Raw genomic sequence first — 20765 nt, 5'->3', positions numbered from 1 at the left:
ACGCCGGGGGTGGAAGGAGGGCGCGTGTGCTCTCTTTCCCTCGCCCCTTCTCTCCTTCCTCTCAAAAAAAAATCTTCTCTCCTGGCCCGGGCTGGGAGGCGTAAACAGACTCTCGGCGCGCTCCGCTCGCCAGGGAGGCGGCTGGAGGAGCTGAACCCGGCCGCCAGCCATCCGCAGCCGCCGCCGCCGCCGCCGCCGCCGCCGCTGCAGCGGCGAGGCCGGGCGGACCGAGCCGCCGCCGCCAACGTCCCCGTCTCCCCGGCCTCCGCACCCGCGGGCGATGCTGGAGAGGAAGGCAGGCGAGCGGCGCGCGGGCTTCGCAGAGCGCCCCGGCCCCAGACGACTCCGGAGTTGTTTTGCTCCCCGCCGCCGCCGCCGCCGCCGCCGCCGCTTCCCCGCGAGGGCTGCCGGCGCCTTTGGGGAGGGGAGCGCGCCAGCGCCCCGCTTTGCCATCTGAGCGGCGCTCGGGAGCTGCCGGAGGGAGCGGTGGGGGGGGGGGGAGAAAGAGAGAGGGAAAGAGAGAGAAGGAGGAAAGAGGGAGCGAGAAAGGACGGAAAGAGACGGGCTTTCGGGTTAAGGGCGGCTGGACGCGCGCGCTGGAGAGCCGCGGGGGACTCGGGGCGAGCCTCTCCGCCTCCGAAGGCAGCCTTTGCAGAGCAGGCACGGGAGAGACCCGACTTTCAGACTTGGAGACTTCTTGGAAAAACCCAGCTTGCTTTCTTTCTTTTTTTTTTCTTTTTTCTTTTTTTTTTTTAGGTGAGGGTTTTCTGCAAATCGTCCAAGAGGGACGCTCTCGCTCGCTCGCTCGCTCTCTCTTTTTTTTTTAATTGACTCGCTGAACGATAAACTTACTGGAGCTAAAAATAAATTGGGTTGTTTCGAGCGCTTTATCCCCACCTTCTCCTCTCGAGCCCTCCCCTTTTTTTTCCCTCCACCTTCGCTCGGGCTTGACAAATAAATTATCGGAACTTCCCCCTGCCTCATTAAAAAAAGAAAGAAGGGAAGGAAGGGAAGGGGGGCGAGGAAAGCGAATGGCAGCTTTGACACACGGATTTGATTCTTCGGCTGCGGGAAAGATGTGCCGCCCCCGAGAACCAGCGGCCAGGATCTGACGCTCCCGAGGGGTGGTAGGGGGTCCCCTCCGTGAATATCTTGCTTTTCTCTTTTAACTCGGCTCTCCTCCGCTCCGGGCTGCAGTTTTCAAACTCTTTGGACTTTCGGTCATGTGAAAGCCCCTCAGACTCGGTCTGTCTTCTCCTCTCCTCTGCTCGCTAAGAAGTCGAAGAACCAACTGGATTATAGGATCGGCTTCACCTCTCAGCTCACAATCCTTGGATATTTCCGAAACCCCTCTTGGCTATGGGATCCCACCTGATCTATCACAGCGTGAGATTCATCCTTTGCTGCTCAGCCTTAACTTCCGTCTGTGCGCTGGTAAGTCACGCGGGGCGATCCCTTTTTCCTGCCTTGCCTCACATTGTGGCCAGTCTTTTGCAAGGGTGAGGAGGGGTCTTTGCTCAGTGCCTGAGTTTGCCCCTCACATTTAATCAGCCTAGGAGCTGTCGCGCGCCGACTGGCAAGACAGGTTAAACTTGGTTAGTTGGAGGGGAGCCTGAATGTGTGTGTGAACCCAATCTGTTCAGTAAAGCTTATCTGTCAACATACTGGGCAGACCTAGCAAATTAGGCTAATCTTGATTAGTTTTGTGCAAAGTTGGTCCTGGAGTAACAATGTGGCTGCATTAAGTTTATAGGCAGATTTTTAAAATCCTGGAATGCTGTCAGATGCATTTTTATTGTTGCTGGTTGATGTTTACAAATGCGTCGCCACTGTCAGACTTTTGCTAGGAAATAACCAGTTTATATTTTGCCATTTTCTTTCCTTTTTTTCCATCCTTCCTTCTTTCTTATCTTCAAACTTCGGAAACAGGTTGCAATCTGATGTGCCCTTCTACCTTTAACTCCTGCAATATACCTTATTTTTCCATTCTGGTGTATGAAGGGTTCAGTGTAATTCAAAAGGTTGTATATGACTGTTTCAGCTGACTTTGTTCCTCTGTAAGGCTATTGTCATAAACCCATTATGTGTTTGTGTGTGTGCGTGCGTGCAGTTTTACAACACTGCTTCCTTATCAGAGAAAAGTAAAAAAAAACTTTTATTGAGTTTTCAAAGTCTCAATAGGATCCAGACTTGTCCCCTCTTGTTTAGTACTGATTATCTTCTGATAAGCTCATGACCGCTCTAAGATCAATGAAATATTGGGAGTAATTTTGGAAATGGACAAAAAGCATTGCCCTTCATAATTCATTTGGAAAGATGCACCTCATCTGAGCTACCATTAGCAAGCAAGAGGCAACTGAAATTCCTGCTTAGGGATTTGGGTCTCGGGCAGAAAAGGGCTGAATATTGAAAAGCCCAAAACATCTCCACTTTTGCATCTATAATGTTCCCCCAAACAGCCTTGTGGTCTATCTTCACAACTGCAGTACAAAACTGAACACTTATATGCCTTACTATGAAGTGAAAGATGCAGTCCTAAACATGCACATGGGGGAACACATTTCACTGTGCTTAGTGTGAATCGTTTACTGGAATAGACCTCGGGCTACTTTCGATCTTGGAGGAGAACTGTCACCTAGATCAGACAATATTGGGCTGGCCGCAATACAGTGATCTTTTCAAAGGATGAGATTTGGGACCTAAGATCCAAGAGAATCAAGGGAAAGCTATGTGTGTGGTGGGGGGGGGGGGTCCATGTCCTCTTCAAGCTGACCAAACGTGTAGCCCCAGGACCTTGAAAAGATTCATCTTTAATTCGCCCCATGGTTGGATCAACTTGCTCAGCGATTCTGTATAATGCGTGTGAAAATGCTCCCTGCCCCTGCCTCTCAGTTGGCTTTCTCAAGCCTTTTCCACACTTTCTGGAGTCACCCAACCCTTCTTGTGCCAAAATATTCATGTTGTAGACTGGCTTTGCATCGCTTGAATGGTAGCTGCCCAATGCTATGAAGATACTCAATGATTCTAATAGGGAAGCGGGCTAAAGGTGCTTAGATGAGTTGTTGGAAAGACCTGGACCTCTGTTTCTTCCGGCCCTCCTGGAGACCTTGGAGGTGTCTTCTCCTTGGGCTCTAGGATGGCCCTTCTGGGAAAATTGCAGGGATGGGGACAGCAGGACTTTCCAGTGGTTGAGTACAGCCTCTCGGCATTTTCAATCTGTTGGGATCAAGAGCAGAAAGGCAACATCAAGAGGACCGTATGTGCTCCTGACGTTTCCTCTGGTGAGAATGAACAGACCCTGCCAGTTTAATCAGCCTTCGGGAGAACCAAAACTCAGGTTCAAAATCAAAAATCAACCAAGAAGCGCTAGCTCTTCGGTGGGCTTACCTCTCCCTTTGGGACTTTTGTCCTAAAGAAGACAAGCCCATCTTGGTTACTTTACTGATCTCCATGGAGATGGGAACAAGACCTTTCTTACCGTGTCTTGCTTTTATCTGACCGCAGCAGGAAGGCACTCAGACAGTCCTGAAGGACACCTTAATTCGTATTTCAGTTTACTTAATGGGATGGCATTGATAGAGCTTTATTTTACAATAAAATAGTCAGTTACTAACAGGTACTTTACTGACCTCTGTGAAGATGTCAGCAAAACCTTTCTTATTGTGTCTTGCTTTTATAGCTGGAAGGCGCTCAGACAGTCTTGGCTGACACCTTAATTTGTATTTCAGTTTACATAATGGGAGGGCATTGATAGAGCTTTATTTTATGCTCTTCTCAATGTTCTATAAGATGCTTCGAGGCCTTTGCTGAGAAGCTGGTTCAAAATCTCATACCCAAGAGGAGAAAATAGCCTCCTGCCTCCTTCACGCGACAGTCTTTTCCCCACCTGGGACATTGCGGAGAGAAAGAGAGGGATTCTCCAAAAGGGAATGCTGACGCCTATTTTTTTGTAGATCGTGGCATTTTTTTGTAGATCGTGTCAACCTTCATCAAATCCAGGCTTTGGATTGTAGTATGTGTGTACTTTTCTCATATATTTATACAGCTTGTTGATTTTTCCCTGCTCCCTTCAATCTCTAGTCTAGAACTATTTTAGGCTGCAAAATATCACCCGCTATACAGGTGCTTCTGCCTCATTGAGCCGAATGGGAGCAGGCTCCTGTGAAGGAACTTAGAAACTGTTTCTTGGAGGGTCTGCAAGTGGTGTGCAAGGTGTACGTGAGCAAGGAAGAGAGATCTGCATCACTCCCACTTCCAACTTTGGAAGCCTGAGAGATAGGAAACCTCACGCTTGCTTCCTTGTCATCTGATGGAGGCATCTCATGAACGGTGAGGAACCATGAGGGGTAGGTCACCAACCCAACTTTTTTGTAACAGAAATCGCTCTCCTTCAGCCAAACTCCCAACCCAAGTCCTTTGCCTGAGTAGGGTCTTCAAAGACCGAGACTAAAGATGTGGCAGGTCTATACGCATTGTGAAAAAAATAATGTCAGAATTCTCTTAACATGTCTTGCAAGTCCACCAGATTTTGTTTCACCCAAACACAGCTCAAGCCACACGTACATTTTTCAGCAAGGCACAAGCACACACTGGGTTTTGCTCAGAGCTAAGATGTTCCTCTGCAGAGACAGGGAGATGAGGCAAGGATGGGGCATTCCTGACAGTTGGAGAAGGAGTGATCTAGAATGGCGGGATGGGAGCGTTACGTGGAAAGAGCAAGCACCTTCCAGAAACAGAGATTAACACGTTCTCCAAATCCGATGCCTCCTGTCCAAAAATGCTCAAGAATTGCAGTGTTGGAAGATCCTCAGTTAGGGAAAAGTGACTCGGAGAAGTTGCAGAATCGTAACGATGCGAGTGTTGGAAGCACCAAACGTCTGCAACTTTCACTGGGCTACGTTGCCAGAATAACCAGGCAAATCTTCGAAGGTCTATTCAGAATTAAAACTTGTGGAGTTCGCTGCGGGTTCTTTCCTAGGCAGTGAGCTTGGCTTTGTAGCAATAATCTCATTCTGCACCAGATCAAGTTCTTGTAATCAAATCTTACATCCAACGTTGATTTAGTTAGTGAGGAAAAAGTCAGAGAGCAGCAATAAATATAATCCAACAGTCTTCAGGGATAGAAACCACATTTCTACGGAGGGATGAATTCGTGTGTTTTGTTTTCTTTATGTTCAGTTTTTTAAAAAGCAAATCTCCAACGTGCTCTCATTCTTGGGGAAGAGCAGGGACAAACAAATGCCTTGTCTGCGTAAACGGTAATCGATTTCCTTCAGGGCTCCAGATAGGTCAATAAATGGAGATTGAGGTTGGAAGAGAGCAGCGTGAGGGACAAATGGTTTCCCTTCTCCCCCTTCGCGGGCTTTTAAACTCTTTTCCCACCCCGTTAATGAAGACTTCTGCACATTTCAATACTTCCTGATAAAAATAAACCAACTGAACAAAATCTGGCCCATCCGCTTTTCTTTCTCTGCAAAGCGGTGTCAAGAGGGAGCGATTAAATCTTTTCGGTTGCTTGTCTGCACTTTTTCTCTTCCGTAATGTCCACAGCTGCACTTTTCCACCTTAGGGTTCCCAAACTGGGCCTCCGATTAGCACCCCTTCCTCATATTTTATTTTATCTTTTCCATCGCGGTCAGCCGGCACCCTCTAACTGGCTTTTCCAGGGGCCTTGGATGGCTTTTCTGACTCCTTCTATTTTTGCAAGAAAAAAAACATGGAGGAAGGGAGGAATTTTGCTTCGGAATCTTGACCGGCTCTGGAACAAGTTGATTTCTTGGACTTTGGGACTTGCATTTCTCTCCTTCAAGCTTTGGGGATCTTTTCACCGGAGCGGAAGATACATATAAGTCAATCGGTGAGAACTGGAGGGGCTTGTTTAACAATGGAAAGGAAATGAAGCGCCGTAGAAGTCAGGGCAATGCTTAAACCATTATTCTGACTGTCTCGGCCAGGGCAGAAAGGGCAGGTGATGTCTCCCGCTCGCCTTTCCTGTTCTGGGCATGTTTTCAGATCCCCTCTGTTCTTGATTTGCCAACACCTGGGGATCTGAGTGCAGAACCTAAAAGAAATCAGCAAGATCTTTTTTCGATCACTTCACACGTACACTCAGTTGGGGCAATGATCGTGAAGGAGGCAGTGGTACAGCCAGGGAATTAATGCTTATCTGAAACCGGAGCAAATTCTTGGAAGTTGGTTGAGGGCTCTTGAGTCTCGAAGACGCCATGTTACCTCTGGGTTGGGGGCCGCTTAGCTCCAAATCCCAGTTTCAGGGGAACCATGGCAGGAGAGGGGTAGATGCCTATCTCCTGATAAGGAGAAGCCCAAAGATATCTGGCTAGCCCTTAGGAGAAACAAAATACTGGACTAAGGTGTCCATGGGTCTGGTCCAGCAGAGCTTCTTGGAAGGAGATTTAGAACAAGTATTTCTTCACCCAGAGCATAATTAACTTGTGGAATTCAGTGCCTTGAGTCAAGGTGATCGTCTCCATTTTGGGTGGCTTTAAAAGCAGTTGAATAAATTTGTGGAGACAGGTCTGTTAAGGGTTATGAATCTTGAAGGCTCCAGGTGACCTCCAGGTTGGGGGCGGGGGGCTTCCTGGTACCGCATGCAGAGGAACATTGGCGGGAGAGGAGATGGCTCCCTCCTCCCTTCTTCCCCTACAACAACAACCCTGTGAGGTAACTGGCCTGGCCCAAAGTCCCCCAAGTCGTGGCTGAGGCTACACTTGAACCCAGGTCTCCCTGCTCCTAGTCCAACACCATTATCACTACACCATCCTTCCTCTCTCTGAGGAACAACTCGAAATCTTCCCTTCTTACCCTATGACTCTACCTAACCTGGGTTAAGGGTGTTGTGTGAAGAGAGCCGTCGAGCATTAAAAAAAAAAGGTGATGCAAATTTTACATAAGCAAGTATAGGAAAGCATTAGCAGTAAGAGCGGATGAAATAAGTCACTAGACGAATTTTCTGTAGGCAGGTCAAGAAAATCTTGCGTGCCTCCCCCTGGAGATAATCTGCGTGCAATAGACTTGTGGATGAGAGTCTGCTGTCTTTTATTCTGGCTAGAAGTCAGTTTTAGCAGCTGCATTTACTCATACTGTCTCTGGCAAGCCTCCACCCGATGTGTTCCTCGATGTCAGCGAAGGAAAACTGTGAGAATCGAAGCAGGAGAGACGTGCTAACTCTGAATCCCCGTGTAAGACCTGGTAGCGCGCTTCAAACGCGCCAAGCGTGGGTGGCGGTTCTTGCATCTCACCGCTTTTGAACCTCTCATCATCCTTGGCCAAAAGGGTTGGGCTTCTGCCCCGCTGAGAAATGCAGATTGTCAGAGAAAAGATGCTCCCCCAAATGCTGGGGGCGTTTATGAAAATGAAATGGGCTGAGGAATGGAGATGGGTGTCCCTGAGCGGACCCCAAAGGAACAGACTGAGTCTCTGGATTGTGAATCTGCAAAATGCTGGCCTTTGATACAAACAAGGATTGGTGGTGAAGGAGAGGAGAACACATCCACACCCAGAGGAATGGGAGTAACATATACTCGGTATAGGCAAGGAGCTGTGAATGTTTTGGTGGAAGGTGGTGTGAGGGTCACGTTAATGTCAGACAACTTCATTAAACCTTCATCGGTGTTCACCTGTAACGCCAAGCCTGTTGGTTTGTTCAGTAAGCCACTGTACCCATTGTTTGCCCATAAGGATGGATTGGCACACCTTGCTGAGCCACCGTCAAGCCAAGCGCATTGGGGCTGATGGTCCCATGCACCTCAGGACGAAACCAGGATCGTAGCCCCCGTGGCCGTGTAGGTTTCAGGCTTGTGATTTGGATGAGGAATGGTTGGTTTATGTGCTGAGTGGCGCATGGACCGTGCAAGCCTCTGTGTGGATGATCTGAGCAAAGTCAGAAGGAATTGGAGGGGGATAACGGTGGGTTGAAGGCATCAAGGGCGCAACTATATTTTGGGGCAACTGTTACACTCCACAACAGTGTTTCTCAACCTTGGCAGCTTGAAGATGTATGGACTTCAACTCCCAGAATTCCCCAGCCAGCCATGCTGGCTGGGGAATTCTGGGAGTTGAAGTCCACACATCTTCAAGCTGCCACGGTTGAGAAAGACCAGTGTTAACTAGCCTAAATCGCCTTTAAACACTTAAAACATATTCAGAGCAACTGTTAGTTACCACAGTTAAATAAAGCCTCCTGTTCAGAGGCAGTGTATCTTCCTATGGCTTGAAATGCGGGACATAAAGCATCCACTTTTTGCATATCCAGACACATCTGGTTGGCTTCTCAGAAGTCCGTAGCATGGATTTTATGCTGGCTTAGGAAAGGATTAACACATACCATTTTACGATAGACGTGCACACTAGAGAGATGAATGGACAACTTTGTTCCTCCCAACGTGGACTTGCCCTGAGATGCACGAACCCTTCCTTCTGCCTGGGAAGCGCAGCGCTTTTGCAAAAGTGACATAAGCAACTTTCACACTGGTGCAGTTCTTTCAGACAGATAGTTCTCCTCTGCACACATCCTTCACGTAGGAGCCTCTCCAATTTGAAGCCTGCCAGATAGGGAACCATACAAGGTCAGGGTGGGCAGGGACCTTGGACAACATCTAGTCCAGTGTTTTTCAAACTTGGCAGCTTTAAGATGGGTGGACTTCAACTCCCAGAGTTCCCCAGCCAGCATGCTTTGAGATGGGTGGACTTCAACTCCCAGAGTTCCCCAGCCAGCATGCTTTAAGATGGGTGGACTTCAACTCCCAGAGTTCCCCAGCCAGCATGCTTTGAGATGGGTGGACTTCAACTCCCAGAGTTCCCCAGCCAGCATGCTTTAAGATGGGTGGACTTCAACTCCCAGAGTTCCCCAGCCAGCATCCTTTAAGATGAGTGGACTTCAACTCCCAGAGTTCCCTAGCCAGCATACTTTAAGAAGTATGGACTTCAACTCCTAGAGTTCCCCAGCCAGCATACTGGCTAGGGAATTCTGGGAGTTGAAGTCCACACATCTTCAAGTTGCTAAGGTTGAGAAACACTAATCTAGTCTGACCCCCTCCTCAGACCAGGAAGCCTCTGCATTGATTCAGATGTTGGAGTAAATAAAATGCGGTTGGGCTACAAAACGTGATTCCAGACGGGGAAACGCTGCATGTCCAAAGGGCTCCAAAGGCAGGCAGAGAACCTCCCTTCCGTTGACCTGTGGGACGTGGGTTCCTGGATGCTATGGGTTAAATTTGGGGATCTCTGACCACAAAGCTCGCCTTTGCGATGTAAATGAAGTCCACCCCCGTGAGCGTGACCCGGTTTCTTTGCTGCAGGTCCAAGAACCACGTCTAGCTAGTATCTGCCTTTCTCGAAAAAGGTTCGACCAACAGCAAGAATATTATTTTAAAATGCTAATTGATCTTTGAACTCGGACAGGATGGGTGAGGCCTTGACCCCAGCCCTGGAGAGCTCCCTGCAGAGCCCGTGCCTTTCCTGCAGCACTCCCTGGACAGACTGTGTAACTCAGAGCAGTTTCTTGAAAAGAAGAAAGAGACTCTGCGGTCTCATATACAGTATTTCAAAAGTCAGTCCAGGGGTCCCTGTGCCCCAGAGAGATCAGGGCTTTTGTTTGTCTGAATGTTTCATTTTTAAGGGGTGGGAGAGGAACCCTGAGATAGTAGATCTGTAAGACAGCGATTGAGGTGGTGCTGGCCTAGAAACCAGGAGGCTGTGAGTTCTAGTCCTCCCTTAGGCACGAAAGCCAGCTGGGTGACTTGGGGCCGGTCCCTCTCTCTCAGTCCGGCCCACCTCACAGGGTTGTTGTTGTGGGGAAAATAGGAGCCAGGAGCATGATGTACACTGCCTTGAATTGCACAGAATAAAGGCAGGTTAGCCATCTAGTCAATAAATAAATAAGCGTATGGTTCACACAATATGCCGGGGTTTCGCAATCTGAACCACAAATTCCTCATCCCATTTTAGTCTGGCTTAGTGTGTTCTGCAAAACCCCCCGTGAAAGGCAACTCCTGATTGCTGATTTTCTTCATCATGTCCCCATCCACTTCTGAATGCCGAGAGATGCTTCACAAACGTCTGACCTGGCCAAATCAAATCAATTTAAAAAAAAAATGAGGGTCCATGACTAGGAAGAAAAAAAAAACCTCAGAAAAATTGGCCATACACGACGAAGATAATATAACGGTCAGATGAACCCTTCTAAAGCGTAAAAACTGAGAAAGGGGAGAATTGAATAAAATACAGTAAAACGTTATAAAGCGTTTGATAAGACAGGAATTGAGTAAAATAGGAATGCAGTAGAATGAAAAAGAGAACGAGGGGAAAAATCATGATGTCACCTGTAGGAAAGCTGCAGATCGGGTCATCCCAAAGCCAAGAACGGATTGGGGGTGCCAGGGAGGGAGGGAGGGGGTGGTCATAAAAGTCAAGATGGTGGCTGCAAAGCTTCAATGGCACTGTGGCAGCCGCCGTCTTGACTTTTATGACCACATCCCGTGGACCATCCTGCCAGGAGGGAGGCGTCAAGGTCTTGGGCCAAGAGATCGTGCTTCTCCCCCTTGGGGCAGATTCCCTTTCCTTCCTGCTCATCCGAATTTTCTCCAAATTGTCGTTTGATCCCAGCTGAGGCCGGCGTTGCCTTCCCAGGACAGGAAGGGAGGAACAGGATGCAAGAGGAGAGCTTGCAAGTCTCCGTCCGCCGCTCAGAACCGTGAAATGGGTCACCTGCAATGGCCGAGAGAGGCCGGTGGGTCTCCGACCTCTTTGTACCGCATTTGCAGGCACCTTCTGTTTACAGAACATAAGGCCCTTTTTCTCCTTCTGTTTGGGGATTAACAAAGCTTTTTGAACTGTAAATATCGACCCGCTGCAGCTGAAAGGCTCCGCTGTGTTTGCATGTTGTGATGTGGGGTTCTGTTTTTGCTTTGTCGATCACCCAACTGTCTCATCCCCAAGGAACATCACTCGGGCTTCCGCAGCTGCTCTTTGGGGGAGTAAAAAGCCATCCCACCTAGCAGGGGTGTCTGCAGGGAGGGGGTTGAAAAGTCAAGAGGGCGTCCACAGCCGTGTGTTCAAAGCCCCGCCCCTTTTTCATGGGCATTGCGCAAGATGGACCTCCCCGCCAGGTGTTAAGCATGGAGGAGATTAGATCTTCTCTGATGCTTCGCTGCCTCAAGACCTGGATGATGGGCTGTAATTAAAAGAAGGATGAATTCTGCTTTAGATCAGAAAAAATAGCAGGCTGTCCGTCATGAACCTCAAGGAACATCTAGTCCAACCTCCAGGAAAACCAAGCTCAGGAGGTGGCTGTCTAGCTTCTTCTGAAGAACCTCCAGAGATGGAGAACTCACAACCTCCATAGGTAGGCTCCTTGTTATACAGATCTTACCCTCAGGAGGTTTTCCTTATATTTAAAAGAAATCTAGGTGGCTGGAACTTCTACCCATTCTTTCTAGTCCTAGTCTTTGGCTTCATGGAACAGAGTTCTTGACCATCTTCCCTGGAGTTTCCCTTTATGTACATGAACACCGCTATCATGTCTCCCGTAAGTCTTTTCTCCAGACTGATAACCCTAATTCTTTTAGCTGTCTTCATGGGGCAGGTCCTCAAGTCCCTAAATCATCTTCATTGCTCTGAACTTGTTCTTACCTGTCCAGATCCTTCTGGAAATGGGGCGTCCAGCATCTACACAGCCCTCCAGGTGTGGCCTCACCTGTATAGAGTAGAAGAGAATAAAATCTTCATAGGTCTTCATTGCAGCACTTCTTCTCATGCAACCAAGAACTGTGTTAGCCCTTCTCACTGTCTCACACTGCTGACTCATGTTCAGCTTGTTGCCAATGACCACACCTGAGACCTCCTCCGAGGTAGTACTTCCAATCCATGTTCGTCCATCTCCTGACGGGCAAATAGGACATGCACGAAACATATAAGGAAGTTTGCAAGAACATGATTGAAGAAGAGCACCATCACTGTTTGGGAATGGCCAAACCAAAGACCAGGTCTAAATTCTATGGAAAGGTTGTGGCAGGACTGTTACTGAGTTCAGGCGGGCCCAGTGGAGGAATAGGCCCCAAATTCCCACACGGTGGTGCGAGGAACTGATTACCAGTGATACAAGCAGCACCGAGATGCTGTGATTTCAGCTCAAGGGAGCACAACCCGATACTGAATTACTTTTTCCGCACTGGCGCATCACACGCTGGTTGGCTTTGTTTATAAAACAAAGGAGCCAGCACCAAACTCTGGGGGCGTTTGTGCACTCCGAGGTATCTGTCAGGCCCACGTGAGATGCCAAGAAATGCAAACCTTCAGAATCTCTGGAAAGGGAGAAATCCTTTTTCAGAGAAGGGTGAGCTTGGATTCAGAGAAACAGGCTTCCAACAGCAACGGAGAAGAGCCCGGCTTTTCTGGGGCTTTCGTTGGCTCAGAATAATAAATGGGAACCGCAGGTTTGAAGAAGCGTCTCGCTCCGTTGTTTATCTCCCTATCTGTCTCCGATGCTTTTGATCACATGATGTGGCGCATGAATAAGCACACTTATTCCCATCATGGGACTCCTTGGAATGCTCTCTGCCTCATTTCCAGTCATGACTTTGTCTCTTTCTTCATGGTCTTTCCCCACTCGCCACAATTAAGTTTGTTTGTGTCTGCTTTTCCCTTCCTGTTCCTTCCTTGCTCCTTTTGTGCCCCGAAGTTGGCGCTTTCATCTTGTTGCAAAAACCACAGCTCGACCAAAAGTTCCTGCCTCCGGGTTGCTGGTGGGTTGCTCCGTGGAGTCCTCCCAGTTTGCATCCTGGAGGTGGTGTCCCAAAGCCGGGGGGCGGTCAGGATCCTTCATCCTGGCCCACGGTAGGGTGGAGCAGGCTTCAAGAAGGATTCGGAAGTTCTTCAGGAATCACAGCACCTCTTGCCTGTTCATCAAAGCTGCCCGATTTTTGGGAAAAACTGGGGAGGGGGAGGGAGTTGATTTGGCTTCAAGGAATCCGCTCGTGCAACTCCGCTTGCAAAAATTCTCTTTTTTTCCAAATCAGAAGCCTGCCCAAAGCTGGGTTGCTTTGCTGAATCGCCAAGAGGTGTTGCGTTCCGGCTCGGTCCAAAGCACTTCTTCCCTGTTTTTTTAGATACCAGTTTATTAAAAATTTTAAGAAAGAAGTTAAAAACGAATAGAAACTAATATAGAGTAAGAAAAAAGGAAGAAAAAAGAAATCAGAGAAAGTGCAAAAGTAAAGAAAGAAAAAAGAAAGAAAAAAAATCAGAGAAGGCACAAAAGTAAAGAAAGAAAAAAGAGACAAAGAAGTCGCTTCCAATCTTCTTTAGAGCAGTTATAAGTACAATTATAAATTTATCTCTTGTTCTGTGACTATTTTCTTCTGTCATCTATTCTTTCTAATCATCAAAACCGTTTTTTTCAGCTTCACGCAAAAAGTCTATACCAGGTTTCCAATCAGCAAGAAATGTAGATATTGTCTTTTCTCTGACCAAAGAAATCAATTGCTATCATCTTTTCAGTGAACAATTAGTGCAGTGTTTCTCAACCTTGGCGACTTTGAGATGTCTGGACTTCAACTCCCAGAATTCCCCATGCTGGCTGGGGAATTCTGGGAGTTGAAGTCCAGACATCTCAAAGTCGCCAAGGTTGAGAAACACTGGATTAGTCTGAAAACCTGCAGAATGACCTTCTAGGTTTCCATTCATTCCATTGGTGGAATTGCTGTGATGTCACAGAAGTCTGCAAGCATGCTGAGAAGGGAAGGGTTTGCTGTGTTGTGAGGCATGGGGTTGCAACCCCGTGCAACATCTCGGGTTGGGGGAAACGGAAAAAATAAAGTCACTCTTGAATGTGTGAAAGAGGACCGGAATAGGAAGCTGCGCTTGAAAAAAGTGCGCTCAAAAGCTTTTGCACTGAATCGGATGCTGGAGATCACCTTCACCTCCGTTTGAAAAGGTGACGCATTTGGTCATGCACCCCGTGAATTAGACACTCTGAATGTAATACCTTCAGGCGTTCGATCGCACGTGCAAATCGGATCTTGGGAGATTTGCACGGCCTTAAGAAGAGGACGTGGATTTATTCCATTGGCCCAGAGAGCAGGGCCAGAACCGAGAGATTAAAATGACAAGGAAGCAAGAACCGTTCAGGGTTAGGGTCCTCTTGTGCCTACAGAAGCAAAAACGAAAAGGAGGTACGATTGGAGGTGTCACCTATCTTAAGGGTTGTCACGCATAACCCTAGAGTCCTGGAAGTTCCTCCTGGTTGGGGGGCTTGGATCTTCTCTGCAAAGCTTGAAGAGGGATAGGATTTACCCTTCGTAGTCCCAGAGGGCAGGACCAGAACCAGCGGTGAAAAACGGCCAGGAAGAAAGTTGAAACGAGCCATCGGGAAGAAAGTCTTGAGCTGTGGGTCCATGGAACAGGCTGCCACATGAAATGGTGAATTGTCCTTCACTGGCCGTCTTCCAACAGAGGCTGGATGGCCATTGGTCAAAGATGCTCTAATGCAGTGTTTCTCAACCTCGGCAAGTTTAAGATGGGTGGACTTCAACTCCCAGAATTCCCCAGCCAGTTGAAGTCCACCCCTCTTAAAGTGCCCGAGGTTGAAAAACACTGGGTTAGACATTTGTTGAGGACCCCCTTTGGAAATCTGTGATCTAGTACATATTTTTGTGAGAAGTTTCTACCCCCCCCCCAAAAAAAAGGCACTGGTTAATGCAGATAGAGAATGGAGGAGTTTAGCATTTAAACAGATATATATATATATATAAATTAAATCATCCTTCCGTGGTGATGCCTTCAATTCTTATTAGGGTTTTTCACACCACTTTATTGCTGTTCACGCTCCAGTTTTCTGTCATCTCATCGTCCCTTTTTTTAAAGTTACCCTGATGTCCTCCAAGAGCCCATTGCAAGGAGTAAAAAACGTTTTCCCTCAGAACTGACTTTGTTTGCCCTCACTCGTAATAGCCTTCTTCCACTCTCAGGGATAGGTGGCTGAACCACGCTACTGTTTTCCCCGTCCCAAAGATCTACCACTCTGGTCTTCGAATCACCAATGTCAGAGAGGGGAGATAAGGGTCTTCTCTGATGTGGCTTTTTCTTGCTCAGTCCCCACCCCATGAAATACCCTCTTCTGGTATTTGCTCAAACATCTGGAGAAGTTCCCATTCCAACGGACTTTGGGGTGTAATGAGGCACATGTCCACCCATGCAGAATGGAATCTAGTATCAGCCAGCCCAGTGGGTTGACCTGAATGGCACCCGGCTGAACCGAGGTTTGAGGGTTCACACCATGAAGACTGGAACAACCAAGGATTGGAAGGTGACGGTTCCCGGGTCCAATCTTCACTAAAAAGGCTGCCCTCTAGTGGCGATGGAGGGGAGTCATTCAAATGGCCCTAACAGTGGAGGGCCATGGCATTCATTCATTTATTTATTTATTTGATTTATTTGATTTAATAGACCTACGCCCTCTGTTTGTCCCTCTCTCTGTTCAGGCAGGACGGTGAGAACAATATTCCAAGCATTCCTCCCCAGCAGAGTCTTTGAGGTAGCAGGTGTAAATCTTTCCGTTGGTCTGACAGCACTGAAGTGGCATTGAACCAAGAGCTAGAGCGTTTCTTAGCTGGGGAATCAGCGCCAAAGGTCTTTGGAAAATCTGGTCTGGTGTAGCAGAGGGTGTCCCATTTCTCAGCCAAACCAGCGTAAAGTATTTGTGACCCCTTGGAAAATGCTCAGAGTCTCTGATGGCATCGGCATATCAGTGCAAAATGCAGGATGCAGAATGCAGAATGCAAATGCAAAATTTTTAAATGCAAAATGCAACATTTTAAAGGCAAAATTTTTAAATGCAAAATGCAAAATTTTTAAATGCAAAATGTGAAATTTTAAAAGGCAAAATTTTTAAAGGCAAAATTTTTAAATGCAAAATGTGAAATTTTAAAAGGCAAAATGTTAAATGCAAAATTCAAAAATTTTAAAGGCAAAATTTTAAAATGCAAAATGCAATGTTTAAAGGCGAAATGCGAAATTTTAAAAGGCAAACTTTTTAAAGGCGAAATGCAAGATTTTAAAAGGCAACATTTTTAAATGCAAAATGCAAGATTTTTAAATGCAGAATGCAAAAATTTAAAAGGCAAAATGCAAAGCAGTCAAATGCAATAAAGTAAATTTAAAACCAAGGGTAGAGATACTGACAGTGGCATTTAAGACAGACCCGCCAAAATCAGCTGAGATTTCAGCTACTCTTAAATCAGCCTGAATTCAGTTTTCTCCCCTTGTCATTTTTTCAGTAGTAAACTTGATTCATTCATGGCCTCTGTCAGGTTTTAAACAAAAAAAGTGGTGTGAAAATATATCTGCCTTTTGGGACACATTTCGGCAAATGCATTCCTTTTGGGGGGCTGAGGGTGGACGCAGGTATTTTACTGAATGAAAAACACTGTTCCACGTTTTCATAAATATAGGCATTTTGCTAGGCACTCTCCTACAGGACGTTGGTTTATAACATGTTTCTCAACCTTGGCAAACTTAAGATGTGTGGACTTCAACTCCCAGAATTCCCCAGCCAGCATCGCTGGCTGGGGGATTCTGGGAGTTAAAGTCCACACATCTTAAAGTTGCCAAGGTTGAGAAAACTGGCCCAACCTAACAGTATTTTTATTATTTTCTCAGATCATCGATTGCAGGAATTCCCATTTTTATGGCAGGTGGAAAGTAGAATGCATCTCTGGGTTCACATTTTTAACCGGGAGCTGCAATCCAATACTTCCCCGGGTCCATAATTCATGTATTGCACAGACTTTAGCATCCCCAAAGATTGGTAGATTAGCATGTGCTACACAACCCCCCCCCCATCATAAAATAATACGGTGGAAAGAGCGAGGAGGATTTGATGCAGGTGTCTCTTCACAAACTTCCATACATCATGCTGCTCCCTTCTGGGTAAGCTATGTTATTTACAGTGCACGAAAGTAGAAACCACGGGAAAATTTCATTTTATTTATTTACATCAATTTTTTTGGTCTTGCCGCCATAAAGCAGTTTCTAAAGGAGAAAGCATCAAGCAACAGGTCTATCAACAGAGGGGCTTAAATCCTAGAATCGTAAAGTTGGAAGGGACATCAGGGGTCATCAAGCCCAACCTCTTGCACATTGCAGGATTCGCTCTACCAACCCTGCTAGATGACTCTCCAGCCTCCGTTTCCAAACCTCAAGAGAAGGGGAAGAAACTCCTCCATGTGGCCACCTGTTCCACCATTGGTAGCTCTTACTGTCCAGAAGTCCTTCCAGATGTTGAATCTGTATCTACAGCCTTGACGTTTCCTCCCATTCCTTCTCCTCTTCCTCTTGGGAGCAAGTGAGAAGAAGTCTGAACCCTCTGCAATGTGACAGCCCTTCAGATGCTTGAAGACAGCTATCACGTCCCTCTCAACCTTCTCTTCTGCTAGGCCTTTGAACCATTCCTGGTAGGACCTGGTCTCCAGTCCTTTCACCATCTTGGTAGCCCTTCTCTGAACTTGCTCCAGTTTATCAGTGTCCTTTTTAAACTGGGGTGTGCAGAACTGAGTGCAATATTCCCAGTGAGGCTTGATGAAGGCAGAGCAAAGTGGGACAATTACTTCCCACCATCTGGACTCTATGCTTCTCTTGATGCTCCTCAAGATATCGTTGGTCTTCTTTGCAGCTGCATTACATTCTTGGGACAGGTTGAGCTTGTGATCCACTAGTACACCCAGGTCCTTCTCTCATGTGCTGCTCTTGAGAGCATTTCCCCCCATTCCGTACATTGTCTTGATCCCCTCTTCTAGACCTCCGGTCTCTACTTGGGTATACCTAGTGGAGCGCCAGAGTTCCTGGGCTCTCTTTGATGCTAGAATCCCAGTTCTGCTTGTAATAATGTTCTCCTCATTCATGCTTTGATCTTGGATAAGAGGGCAGAGACCTGGATGGGCAAAGAGGGTACCCCTTGGAGAGATGTGCCCACATGGATTTCAAGCACTTCATCAACTCCAACTCCAGAGTAGAGGATAGGACTGGGGTTGTTCTGCATAAAACCCTGCAGTTGGTCAGGGGCCCACAGATAAGGGGGTGATAAGGCTTAGATGTGGGGTATTGCTCTTGTACCATCCTCTCCACTGCACAGCTCCGTCCCTGTCTCAGCTCCTCGACCTTGTCATGGATTTGGTTGGGGTTTCTCCAGGTTTGGTTCTGGAAGACTTCAATTTGTCTTTCCTGAATGGGGACATAGTTCAGGAGTTCAGGGCCATCGTAACAACTATGAGCTTGTCCCAGATAATTTTGGGCCAACCCTCAAAAGTGGTTTTTGGTTTCAGAGCTGGTGGAGTTGGTGGAGACCATTTCCATCAGTCTTTTATTATGGTTAGATCACTCTCCAATCTCCTTGTGGGTTTCTGATGCCATGACTTTCCACAAGGAAGAGGGAGCTCTTTCTTTCATCCATCCCAGGGAACTGATGAGCCCCAGTGCATTTCAAAGGGCCCTTGGCGAATTTCTTGAACCTCTGGTGGGCAGTTCTGTAGAGGCCCTGGTTGGACTCTCTGCTCCCCTTCCCTCCAGGGCTCCGCACCCTCCATGGCTGCCCTTCCTTCCAGGGTCCTGTGGTACCCCTGGCTCCTCTTCCCTCCAGGGCTCCGCACCCTCCCTGGCTCCCCTTCCCTCCAGGGCTCCGCACCCTCCCTGGCTCCTCTTCCCTCCAGGGCTCTGCACCTTCCCTGGCTTCTCATCCCTCCAGGGCTCTGCACCCTCCCTGGCTCCTCTTCCCTCCAGGGCTCTGCACCCACCCTGGCTTCTCATCCCTCCAGGGCTCTGCACCCTCCCTGGCTCCCCTTCCCTCCAGGGCTCCGCACCCTCCCTGGCTCCCCTTCCCTCCAGGGCTCCGCGCCCTCCATGGCTCCTCTTCCCTCCAGGGCTCTGCGCCCTCCCTGGCTTCTCATCCCTCCAGGGCTCTGCACCCTCCCTGGCTTCTCATCCCTCCAGGGCTCCGCACCCTCCCTGGCTCCTCTTCCCTCTAGGGCTCTGCACGCACCCTGGCTTCTCATCCCTCCAGGGCTCTACACCCTCCCTGGCTTCCCTCCCCTCCAGGGCTCTGCACCCTCCCTGGCTCCCCTTCCCTCCAGGGCTCCGCACCCTCCCTGGCTTCCTTTCCCTCCAGGGCTCTACACCCTCCCTGACTTCCCTTCCCTCCAGGGCTCTACACCCTCCCTGGCTTCCCTCCCTCCAGGACTCCCCACCCTCCCTGGCTTCTCTCCCCTCCAGGGCTCTACACCCTCTCTGGCTTTCCTCCCCTCCAGGGCTGTGCACCCTCCTTGGCTTCTCATCCCTCCAGGGCTCCACACCCTCCCTGGCTGCCCTTCCCTCCAGGGTCCTGTGGTACCCCTGGCTCCTCTTCCCTCCAGGGCTCTGCACCCTCCCTGGCTCCCCTTCCCTCCAGGGCTCCGCACCCTCCATGGCTGCCCTTCCCTCCAGGGTCCTGTGGTACCCCTGGATTCCTTTACTTCCATTCCATTCTCAGGACCAACCTCAAGAGAGAGCTCACCCCAGGAGAGTTTTTCAAATAGCAAAATCTGAGCAGTCAGGGAAGGTGGGAAATGATAGAAGATGTTTAATGGAAGGCACTGTCAGCAGTATTCCCCACCCCTCTTCCACCCTAAAGACAACTCAAAAACTCTGCTTGGAGAAATTTAACAGAAATTGTCAAGCAGCCTGAGAATAATGTAGAAAGACAGATGCTGTTCCTTGGCCATGAGAACCTGAGCAAGTCTATTAACCAGCCACCTTCTGTCTTAGCTCACGGATCAGGAAACATCTCCACGATTGTCTGTGCATATGTGTGTGTATTTGTGTGCATGGGTGTGCATGATTCCTTCCATCCTGCCCTGCAATCCTTTGACAAGAAAATCAGCCCCCTTCTACTGCAGTGTTTCTCAGCCTTGGCACCTTTAAGATGTGTGGACTCCTATCGACCACGTAGAAAGATTTCCTCCATGGCAAACGATCCCCGAACTGGTCCTTCGGGTCTCCCAACGGTGCCCCCATTGCCACTGCAGCCGAGTCCCTCCCCCAGCTGCTGGTCATCCTCTTCTTCTCTTTCCTTCCACCTTTCCCAGCATTACAGCCCAGATCAATTTCTTCACGTTGCAGGGCTCTCCGCAGGAAACTGTTGTGCCACAAAACGGGTCTGAGCTTGGTGCCGAAGCCAAAAGACATCCAAACACGGGGGGGCAGAATGAAGGGTTGCTTTTATTAAGGTACCAGAACAAAAGGACTCCAGCCGGTAAGGCGGCCAGAGCCCTGAACAAAGCTTGGTCCCAGTTTTTATCCTTCTCCAATTCCCCCTCCCAACTCCCAAGTACATTTCCTGAGCATGCACGAGCCTTCAGCACCTGCTTCTGCTCCCAGCCACATCATGCAGCCACTTCCTCTGCACAGCCCAAGCGAGTTAGGCAAAGATCTTTCACGTTAGCAACCCCCAGAGCAAGTGAGGGCTAGGAACCTGAGATTATATGTTGCTAGAGCCAAATATCACGCCAACCTTGGAAGGCGGGCACCCTTGCACCTAATTTCACAACTAGGCATTTTGCTCTTTGTGGCAAAATGCTTTGCTCCGCTGCTGGCTGCCCCTATAGCCTGGAGTGCGCTCTATGTTGCTAGACCCCCATTATGTGGGTGCAAGCTATTTTGAGCTTATAGCTAAGTTTCACACCTCCTGTTTCCCAGGTTGTGGGCCCCTCGCAGGCGTTTCAACA

The 20765-nt window shown here is 48.4% G+C and overlaps 1 protein-coding gene across 2 annotated transcripts in view; it reads left to right on the top strand.

The window, feature by feature from the left end:
• The first annotated feature begins 140 nt into the window (after positions 1-140).
• The window catches only part of PTH1R (parathyroid hormone 1 receptor), a 109273-nt gene continuing 88648 nt past the window's right edge, over positions 141-20765 (top strand). For both annotated transcript variants that reach the window (XM_088150732.1, XM_088150731.1), the window contains exon 1: positions 141-1434. Coding sequence is in view for 1 of the 2 variants with exons in the window: in XM_088150731.1 (XP_088006857.1) it covers positions 1360-1434 (75 nt within the window). In the remaining variant the exon portion in view is untranslated. The remainder of the gene's footprint in view (positions 1435-20765) is intronic.

Source organism: Python bivittatus, unplaced genomic scaffold, assembly GCF_059951505.1.
Source record: "Python bivittatus isolate LINGU-HERP-01145 unplaced genomic scaffold, Pbiv_v1 ctg000610_np1212, whole genome shotgun sequence".
In the NCBI taxonomy this organism is placed as follows: Eukaryota; Metazoa; Chordata; class Lepidosauria; order Squamata; family Pythonidae; genus Python; species Python bivittatus.
Note: the sequence above shows the minus strand (reverse complement) of the source record. Positions and strands in the feature narration are given on the sequence as shown.